This window comes from Carya illinoinensis, chromosome 7 (genome assembly GCF_018687715.1).
Source record: "Carya illinoinensis cultivar Pawnee chromosome 7, C.illinoinensisPawnee_v1, whole genome shotgun sequence".
Lineage (NCBI taxonomy): Eukaryota > Viridiplantae > Streptophyta > Magnoliopsida > Fagales > Juglandaceae > Carya > Carya illinoinensis.
Genome location: NC_056758.1, coordinates 30195967 through 30206751, shown reverse-complemented (window position 1 = coordinate 30206751; position 10785 = coordinate 30195967). Strand labels below are relative to the sequence as shown.

Here is a 10785-nt window from a genome sequence, read left to right as displayed (position 1 = left end):
TGAGAAACCCTATGGCGGCAAAACTGGAGTTTTGAGCATGCCTTTCAAGTGAAAAACCTGTCCAACATTGGCTAGAGTAGCCAATCTAGCAACACTTGAGCAAACTCTCTATCTAACATTTGCTTGGGCCAACCATCGAGTGCACCTTCAGCGAACACTAGGGTTGTGCTTCGATTGAACCCACTGTCGCACGCACCTCAAACGAACAATTTGAGTTTCTCTTAAGCTCTAGGTAGAGTAAACAATCTACTTGGTACTTCTTAGCTTACAAAACCAGGCTCTACAAACCCAACATGGGGTGGCCCAAATCAGGTCACCCCGTGGTTAGGTGATCTATATCAGGTCTCCTCACCACGGGCATTGCTTGATATGTCTGTAGGCTGTTGACTACATTTGGGGTCATCAGTATCCCACCATGATGACGTCTAGCTAGAGTATTTTCTGTTAGATTAGGTGGAAGGAGCTCCACAACTGGGCTCTTTGTAACTTCCCAAGTTTCACTATATGTACAAAGTATTCCTCTGGCATAAATGAGGGTAATCAATAAAATTGGAGTACTGTTCTCCTTAAAAAAAATAAAAAAAGAAAAGAGTACTCCACGAATTGGGCATCTTTGTGTCGATGAGCGGTAGACCATGGTAGATACATCTAGCATCTCATATGTATAAAAATGGACATCATGACAAATTAGATAATAGATAGGGGAAATAACACACAAAAAAAAAAAAAAAATTAAGGGAGAGGAAGAGAAAGGTCAGTCGTGTTTGAACCAGCAGGAAAGTAAGTGTACCCAAGGTATTTGTAAAAATGCATCAGAGAGAGTGTTCTTTGAATAAAAGTATTCCTCATGTATTCAATGATTTCTCAATATAGTAGCACTCATATTTATAGTAGAATTGTAGCATTTACAAGGAAAAATAATTCTAGAAGATTCTACAATATTCTCTATGGAGCAAAGTCACAATAATCTATGGGGCAAAGTCTGTTATGGGATGCTGTTAACAGTGAGCAGCAGATGCAATGGATGTGGCATTCTATTGAGAGCATACAGCGGATGCTTGTGAGGTTTTATTGTCTAAGGCAGGTGCAGGTGCTTTAATATCCCCTCGTGATTTAAGCGGCACCGATTGGATGATGAGGCTTGAATGTAGGAGTGTAAAACGTGTCAAGGAGAGCGGCTTAGTAAAAATATCTGCAATTTGTTCTTTACTCTAGACAAAGGAGATAGTGAGAGTTTTGTTAGCAACATGGTCACGTACAAAATGATAATCAAGGTCCACATATTTAGTCTGTGGGTGTAAAACTGGATTAGCCGAAAGATAAGTTGCACCAATATTGTCACATAACAAGTGTGGGGAATCAGAAATAAAAATTCTCAATTCTTTTAATAATGCTAAAGAAGTTCACAAGCAGTATTTGCAACTGATTTATATTTAGCTTCAGTCGATGATCTAGCTATTGTCGCTTGTTTCTTAGAACCCCAAGACACTAAATGAGATCCAAAATAGACACAAAAACCACCCATCGATTTCCAATCATCCAGGCAACCAGCCCAATCAGCATCTAAAAATGTTATTAATTTAAGGGGAGAGACAGAGGAGAAATATAAGCCAGGAGAGACGGTGAGTTTGAGATAATGTAATATGCATTTGACAGCTTGCCAGTGAGAGTGGCGAGAACAATGCATATACTGACATACTTTATTAATTGTAAACGAAATATTTGGACGAGTGAAGGATAGATACTGGAGACTACTAACCATGCTCCGATAGAGCTGAGGATCCTCAACAGAGGACCCATCAAGGGCTGAAAGTTTGTCAGAGGTAGACATTGGTGTTGACACAGGTTTAGACTCATGCACATTAGTCTTTTTCAACAGATGAGAAATGTAACGAGATTGAGATAAAAAAAGGCCTTTAGCCGTGCGACAGACATGAATTCCCAAAAGGAAATGAAGTGAACCTAGGTCTTTGACAGGGAAAGATGCGGATAGAGATGATATAAAATCAGTAATGAGAGAGGAATCAGAGGTAGTGACCACTATGTCATCAATGTAACTTAGAACATACACAGAGGCAGTACCAGATGTAAAGATAAACAGAGATGAATCAGAGATGGAAGCATGAAAACCGAGTGAAATTAATTTTGAACTAAGCTTTGCAAACCAAGCCCTAGGGGCTTGTTTCAAACCATAGATGATTTTTTTTTTTTTAATTTACAAACAAAATGAGGAAAGTCAGAATGAAAAAACCCAGTAGTTTGCTGCATGAAAACATCTTTTTCCAAGTTCCTGTGCAAGAAGGCGTTCTGTATATCCAACTGATGAAGATGCCAGTTCCAAGACACTGCAATAGAAAGCAAAAGGCGTATGGTGACAGGCTTAACAACTAGGCTAAAAGTCTCCGAATAATCGAGTCCAGCTTGTTGATGGAAACCTTTGGCAACGAGGCAAGCCTTGCGTCATTCAATGGTTCCATCGGCAAGCCGTTTGGTCTTAAGGACCCATTTTGAACTAAGAAGATTTTGAGAGGGATGGGGAGGAACGAGAGACCTTGTCTCGTTGTGAAGGAGAGCTTCAAACTCACTGGCCAAGGCTACTCGCCAAACAAGAAATTTGGAAGCTTCCTTGTAGGAAGTAGGCTCGTCGGGGATAGGTAGATGAGTGGTAAGAGAAGCATTGTGTTTCGGTGGTGGCCATAAAATGGTGCCATCTTGTCGATGAAGGGGACGGGTGATGGATGCTTTGGATCGAGTGGTCATGGGATGAATATTGGTGATGGAGGTTGAAGATGTATTAGGTGATAAACGAGAGATTTGGGTTGAAGAATTGGGTGCAGGAGACGTGTTTGAAGAGGTCGGCGTAGGAGAAGTATTTTCTGAATAAAGAGATGATGCTGAAGTTAGGGTTAGCGGTAATAGGCTGAAAGGTTAGGATTGAGAGGAGAAATAGGTTCGACTGGGTTGGTCTGGGCAGAAGGTTGATGATCCATAGAGGGGGCCCGATCTGGTAAGGAGGGAGAAAAGAGATGCAATGGATAGGGCTGGGCTGAGCTATGGGCTATATTTGATCAAGACTAAGCCGAAGCAAAAGGGAAGAATGTTTCATCAAAACGTACATCTCGTGAAATATAAATTCTACCAGTGGGGATGTGTAAACAGTTATATCCTTTGTGATTAAGAGTGTATCCTAAGAAGACACAGAGCTGAGATCACATCTCTAATTTGTGACGATTAAAGGGGCGAAGATTGGGCCAACAGGCCGAGCCAAAAACACGTAAAAAATTATAATCAGGTGATGAATTAAAAAGTAATTGAAAAGGAGAAAAATGATGAAGGATGGGTGTGGGCATTCTATTTATAAGAAAAACTGCTCTTTGGAAAGCATTAACCCAATATTTGGTAGGAGCTAAAAACTAGGCTAAAAGAGATAGCACAGTTTCAACAATATGGCAATGACGCCGTTCAATACTACCATTTTGTGCATGAGAATATGGACAAGAAATTCTATGAGAAATGCCAAGATTTTGCAAGATGGCATGAAAGGGGCGGAATTCACCACCCCAGTTAGATTGAACTGCGATAATATTTTTAGAAAAAATATTGCGAACAAATTTAACGAAGTTTGGAAAAATTTGAGAAACATCATATTTTGCATTTAAAGGAAAGAACCAAATATACTTCATAAAGTCGTCAAAAATAGAAAAATAATATTGGAGGATAGAACCTATAACCACTAGAGGATAGCACAGGCGCAGGTCCCAGACATCTAAAAATAATATCTGAAAGGAAAATTGCGATTGAGAAGGTGAAAGTGGATGAGTGAGAGCATGAGACTTGGCTTGAAGACATGTCGAGCAAGTGGATGAGGTAGATGTGGAAGTGACAAGAAGATTGTGATGTCGTATGGTAAAAGAGGTGATCCGTGGAGAGGGGTGACCAAGACGAGCGTGCCATGTATTTGGTGAAGTCCTTTCGCCAATGTAAGCATGCTGTGAGGGAAGGTGGACATCCTTATCATCAGTTGGAAGTATGTATAAGCCGTTCTTAACAGGGTCCTGAAGAAGTATCCCAGGAATGTAAATCCTTCACAAAGAAACCAGATGAGTTAAATTCAAAGAAAACAAAGTTATCCAAACAAAATTGTCTAACAGATAATAAATTGAGAGAAATCAAAGGAACGTGAAGTAATTGACAGAGAAGAAATTGTCAGATGGAGTCGGAAGTAAGCCAGGGCCAAAGTTTTGAATAGCAAGCGATGATCCATCTCCAATTGTTACTTGGTCTGGCCCTTGATAAGCAGTGGACTCGAGATTAAGTTTGGAAAAATCAAAAGTAAAGTGTGTCGAAGCAGCAGTATCTGGAAACCAGTTAGTAGAAGCAAAGGACGTATTTGGAAAATTGGTGAAATTAGCTGATAAAGAAGGAGGAGGAGGAGATTAATATGCATGATCAAGCCGATGATAGCAAGAAACAACCATGTAACCAACACGATTACCAAGCTGACAAGTGGGTCGATTGGTCTGAGCAGAGGAAAAGAAATTAGGAGGAGATGGAGAGAAATTACGGCCACCCCTTCCACACCGAAAGCCACGGCCACAACTTCAGTTGGAAGGAGTAGAAGAGCCTCGTGTAGTGGTGGAGTTGGCAGTGAAAGAATTGGTTGAGAGAAGAGACATGGTTTGATGTGCAAGATGTGACTCATGATTAACAAGAAAACTATAAACCTGAGAAATGGAGAGAGGATCGGGATGTGTAGTGATGGAAGACACTACGGACTTGAAGTCAGAACCTAGACCAGTCAAGAAATAGATGATGAACTCAAATTCAGGGTGAGGATGACCTGCGGCATTGAGAGAAGCAGAGAGCTCCTTAGCTTTATGAAAATAGGTCGAGATTGAATTGGACCCTTTTTTTAGAGTTGCAAGTTGAAATTTCGTGTGCATGAGGTGGGCAATGGACTGAATAGAGTAAAGATTGTGAAGAGTTTCTCATATTTGCTGGGAAGTGAACAATCAAGAACATGAGGAAGGACCGTATTGGTGAGAGAGGAGTATATTGCCAACATGATGAGCTGGTCTTGAAGAAGCCAGAATGAATGGTTTGGGTTGGGGACATCATCGATGGTGCCAGGAGGTATGGGAGTGGACCCGTCAACATATCCAAAGAGTTGGTTGCCGCGGAGGAAGGTTGTGATTTGGGTGTGCCAGAGTAAGTAATTATCTATAGAAAGTTTGACAGTGATGAGCTGTGCGGCTGAATTAGTGATGGAGGGATTTGGAGAGGGTTTTGGGTGGTGCCATGATGATCGAAGAAAGAAAAATGGGCATTGGCCTTTTAGGCTCTCGATACCATGTTTAAACCAGCAGGAAAGTAAGTGTACCCAAGGTATTTGTAAAAATACATCAGAGAGAGTGTTATTTGAACAAAAGTATTCCTCATGTATTCAATGATTCCTCAATACAGTAGCACTCATATTTATAGTAGAAGTGTAGCATTTACAAGGGAAAATCATTCTAGAAGATTCTACAATATTCTCTATGGAGCAAAGTCACAATAATCTATGGGGCAGAGTCTGTTATGGGATGCTGTTGACAGTGAGCAGCAGATGCAATGGACGTGGCATTCGTTGAGAGCATACAGCAGATGCTTGTGAGGTGTTGTCGTCTAAGGTAGGTGCAGGTGCTCTAATAAGACGAAAGGGGAAAGGGGGAAAAAGGGGGAGAGATCATAACATTTTGCAGAAGGCCGGCCGGCCGGAGATCTGAGTTTCAAAAGCTTTGGGAGAGAGGAGCTGATATATGGGTCTTTTATCACATCATTGTTTTAATGCTAGCTAGGTTAATTCATGGTACTTTTTTCCTTTTCTTTGCAAATTAAATAGACAAGCGAGAGTCGAATCTCTCAAAATGAGAACTTGGCTCGATGTTAATTAGTTTGGTCGAAGGCCATTGATGACAGGTGCCATGCATGCATGGTACTAATTAAGGACTACTTCATCTAACGTCTAAAGAAAGGGTTTGTTCAAACTTCAATCAGCTAACCAATAATATTGTTTTAGTTCCTCCTCTGATTCCCACGAGTGTCAATTAGCTGTACATTAATTGTTAATATATGTAGTTTTTTTATATTAATCTTGGAAGTTTAAACAAATCAACCGTACGAGGATTTTGTGCATTCTACGAAGAAGATTTTTCGATTTTTGTATAGTGTCTTTTAATTTATTAAAGTTATATTATTAGTTTTCGATCGATAACGTGTCTTTTTATTTTTTTTAAAGTAATTTAATTGTCATCAAGGACGATGAGTCTTATATACCTATATCTACAGACTGATACTTTGTAATCTATCTTTCAAGAAAGTAAGAAAAATTTAGATAAATTTATACCTTTCAATTAATAGACTAATTGTCCATATATGGGTACGTAAATGGAAAGATCATCATTATGATATAACTGCTCGAACAATAGAGAAGTGGAGAGAGAGGATAGGTCCAATAGATGTCAAGTTTTATGTCCTTTTATTTTATATATATATCTTTATATATAAAAAGTGTCTATCTAACATAATTTTATTGGTTTAATAGTTTTTGTTGTTTTAACGTTAAAATTAACGCCGTCATCTAAATTCGTCCGTTAAAGAATTATAAGCGAGCAATAATTAGAATTCCATTTTTCCAATTCAAAAATTCCAAAAGCTTCCAGTCTTCCTTTTGATTCCCATGTGCTTTTTCATTCGATTCGTGGTTTATTAACGAAGTTCTCTACCGTTGTAGAAGCCTAATGGTCCCAAATCACGGCCACCGAAATCGTCTTCCAAGTCGCCCTCCTCAACCCAGGATGAGATTGAGATATGGCTGAGAGTCACCAAGAACAAAAGTACCAGATAGATCTTATGGTGATGATCTTTATCCCTTTCTTCACCAAAATGTTCATCTGAAATTTAACGTTATTTCTTTGGTTTGGTTTTGCAAGCTCCTCCTACTACGTTAGGATTATTCCCAGAAAAGAGATTTTGAGATTGAATATGTGACCGTAGATGCTAAATCCTCCTCGGCTCTCTCTGTTTTGGTTTTTTTAAGTCTCTATCTTATCTCTCTTGTATATATATATAGTCTATGGAGTCTTCAGGTTTTTAGTTTTAGGGTTGTTTTCTTTATTTTTAATTGCTTTAGGGATTTTATAGTCCAAACTTAACTAGCTAAAGCACCTTGGCTCCAAGTTAATGCCATATAAAAAGGATTTGGTTATAATTTTCCTTGCGATGGTTCGGGACGAGGCGGTACTTGTGATATTTCGGCTTGGACGCATTTTATTTGACAGTTTCTGAAGATCTCTTCAGGAATATAATTAAGTTTTCTGGAGACTAATTTTAAATAAGTGACCTCGATCTCATGCATGTGTAACAAAAAATCTTGTAAATATTATATTGTATGTATGGAGATCAATTCAGAAAAGTTTTCTAGATTATTGAGGCGTTATTACGTGATCCACATGCAGCCAGTACTACTACGATCGACATTCAGAGGCCAATGTAATTCTCGTTCTTCTTTATTTTTTGAGAACGCATACATTAAGTACTAGAATACAACGTCTTGTAAAGAAGATATTGTCTCCCAGCAAAAAATAAAATAAAATCTCCGTCTGTAACCCTCTAACCATGCATGCAAGCTTCTATTACATCGACATGACCGATCGACCCGTATAAAATGCACAAGCACGCTAAACATCACAAGCTGGGGGATTCTGTTTTCCCCCGAAGGTAATCTTTGCATTGGAGCATGAGGATGAAACGGAGTCCGATTTTGAACTCTTTCCCTCGACTTGCAAATCGATGTCGGTCATCTCAATCCCCGTGCACGGCACATCTGAGCTGCACACTATTGACACTGCCATAGGTGACAACGAGGTGCCCTTTATGTTCGTGTAACGGACGTTGCTAATCTTCACTTGGGATGGCTGCAATGCGCGCAAAATGAAAACGAATTATATATTATAATCCAAATCATCATTATTTGATTCTTTTTTCGTCTTTTCAAATTAAAGGAGAGATTGAGTTTGCAGTAGTAATTATAAGATGTATCTATTACCCGACTTTTGTGGGAACCGTAGTTCTGATCAATAACAATGGGGTTTTTAACCGAATCCATAGTTATGTCCTCAAAAGCAATGCTCGAGGCTTGGCTTGGAGGTGAGCCCGGCCAGGTTTTGATCCTCACACCGTTCGTGGTGCCTTTCAGTGTGCAACCAGTCACGGAAATCCCACTCACATCCTTCTCGTCCTTATATTTGCCAAGACTGCCAACACTGCAGGCCGATAGAAAACCAAAAGAAAAACGCACTATTAACACAAGCATTTAGATTAATGTCGTGATAAATCTCAATACCTAGCTGTTGAATTATCCGTTGTTGATCCAGAAATTTAAAAAGATGATGAAAAAAACTGTGAAATCAAGTAATTAATCATGAATATCCTAAGAAGACCAATGCAGACATGCAGTATTAATAATTGTTTCTGCAGCCATATGATCTGTATAGGAACTGACGTTAATTACTAGATGCTTGTAATTTTAGGAAAACGTTAAGCTTTCTACAATTTATATGTAAAGCATCTGCAATAAAACTTATGATAATTCTGCATTATATACTTGGAATGAGATTTTGAATACCTTATGCCATGTCCGGGGCCACAAACAATGTTTTGAATGGAGACTTGAGTTGCCCCTTGTCCAATGGAAATGCAATCATCACCGGTTCCAATTTGGCTGTCAGATATACTGACGTGATTAGACCTGCTGATATGCATGCCATCCGTGTTCGGGCTATCACCTGGCGCAGTTATAGTGAGGTCGTGGGCTTTAAAGTTGTCGCAGTCAACAACGTGCATGTGGAACGCTTTGCTATTCAGGGAAGTTATCTCATGAACTACGGCGTTTTTCACCCACGTGAATTTAATTGACTGCAGCATGCATCAAACATAACAAAATCATATATATATATATATATATATAAGCAGCACCCTGTTCAAATATATATAAGAAAATCTAAATGGTTTTGGTAGCTTACGGCCGGGAGAAGTTGACAGTCTGAGCTATCTTTACAGTCATTGTACTTCCACACAGCCGCGCCTTGACCATCGAAAGTTCCTCCGCCATTGACCATCAAACCATCGATGTTTTCGAAGGAAAACCATTCAGGAGAACTGTATTGACTAACATCAGTTGTTGCTTTAATAGTTCCTTGAACTTCAACGGTCATGGAGCCTTTGCATGGCCCTTGAAACACGACTGGCCCTGTCATATATGTCCCTGTAGGAATGGCAAGCTTAGCCGAGCCACCACTAGATTTACATGCTGCAACCCATGCCTTCACAAATGCCTGAATCATATAATTCACAAAACAGTAGAGGTCACAAAACAATTCAGATTTTGAATTGGGCTGCAAAATATAATGGTACTTTTAATTGGCCGTCACAATGAAAAAAATGATTACAAATCTAGAGGGCTTGAGTATGATTTTTGAAATGACAAAAACTGCTTATGATATAGAGGCTAATGCCGGTTTACTGAGATTCATAATGTTCCTACATGTACAAGCATGTGTCGTCTATAAACTGATCATATTGGATCTTCTTTGTAGAGCTGTCGCTATGCCTTCACTGAAAAAAATCATTTGGACGCGCTCAAAGGAATAAAGCGTCATATAAATGGTACTGCGTACGTACGTGTTAAAAATAGATATTTATATTGGGATTATAGAGGATTTTTAGTTTTAGAAAATGTCACCCCATTTTAATGATCACAGTTCCTTGGCAGGCACCAATATCTCATGAAACCCAAGCCAAACTTTCAGAGTCAAGCACAAAGCCTTGTGCGTGCATGATTTATATACGTTGTAAATCATAATAATAGTAATAATAAAGTTGTACGTGCGTTTCGAAGTTTGAACTCACCATGGCATCGTCGCTCTCACCATCTGCCTTTGCACCGTAGGATGCAACATCGAAAACTCCGGAATCACCTTCGACAGGGCCATGACGTGAAGCTTCGGCCATAAAAGAGAGCAAAGCTATTAATACTAGGGCGAGAATGGCTTGAAATCTTTCTGTGATGACCGCCATATTATCCTTAAACCACAGCTAGCTAGTTGGTCTTATATATGATTTATCGAGGCTCAAGGCTTTGGGGCTTATGCAATATGTCTTGATTAAGGCCTTTATATACCTTCAGTAATCTGTTACCAACTTAACTATCTTTAGCAGATTCAACTGAAATGAGTACTGAAGATTATTTAGAGAAAGTAGTTAATAATTAAGTTACTCCATGACAGTGCATTCCTTTCCCAATATTAGTAACCTTTCTTCACCCGTAACGAGGATCTCTGGGTTAATATGTAAAATTAATGTCCCTTACGACCACCAAATTGGGGAACAGAATTTTACCCAAAACGATTTCCGGTTTTTTGTTAATTTGGAGATCAATTAATTAATTAATACACGATTTCAGGATTTTGCATTGCAATCCTATTGCTTACTAATTTTTCTGTAATTATATGAATGAATAATGCCGGCCATTATTAGCAATTTTTTTTTATAAAGTTTTAATTAAAGAGAGTAAAAATATAAACTTCATGACTACAAGGAGGTTTTATTTATAAAAACAATATAAGATATGATTCTAAACTTTGTAGGGCAGTCCATTAAAAAAAATAAAAAAAAGGCTATGAATAGATCCAGGCCGACAATGTACATGGCTTATTAATTCTTTTAAGTCATTAATGTTAGATATAA

The 10785-nt window shown here is 38.8% G+C and overlaps 1 protein-coding gene across 1 annotated transcript; it reads right to left on the bottom strand.

Annotated features, from left to right (window-relative positions):
• Nucleotides 1-7718: 7718 nt before the first annotated feature.
• LOC122316310 (exopolygalacturonase clone GBGE184-like) lies at nucleotides 7719-10116 on the bottom strand. The gene is made up of 5 exons (XM_043132841.1): nucleotides 9949-10116; nucleotides 9063-9374; nucleotides 8666-8955; nucleotides 8087-8303; nucleotides 7719-7955 (listed from the first exon to the last, which is right to left on the bottom strand). The coding sequence occupies exons 1-5, from the start codon at nucleotides 10114-10116 to the stop codon at nucleotides 7719-7721; spliced, it is 1224 nt and encodes a 407-aa protein (XP_042988775.1).
• Between the last annotated feature and the right edge of the window lie 669 nt (nucleotides 10117-10785).

Excerpts from the sequence above, each read along its gene's own strand:
- LOC122316310 (XM_043132841.1), bottom strand. The coding sequence starts at position 10,116 with ATGGCGGTCATCACAGAAAGATTTCAAGCCATTCTCGCCCTAGTATTA. Across the intron at positions 8,956-9,062 it reads ACTGTCAACTTCTCCCGGCC|TCAATTAAATTCACGTGGGT; the intron begins GTAAGCTACCAA and ends TGCATGCTGCAG. Across the intron at positions 8,304-8,665 it reads GGCCCCGGACATGGCATAAG|TGTTGGCAGTCTTGGCAAAT; the intron begins GTATTCAAAATC and ends ATCGGCCTGCAG.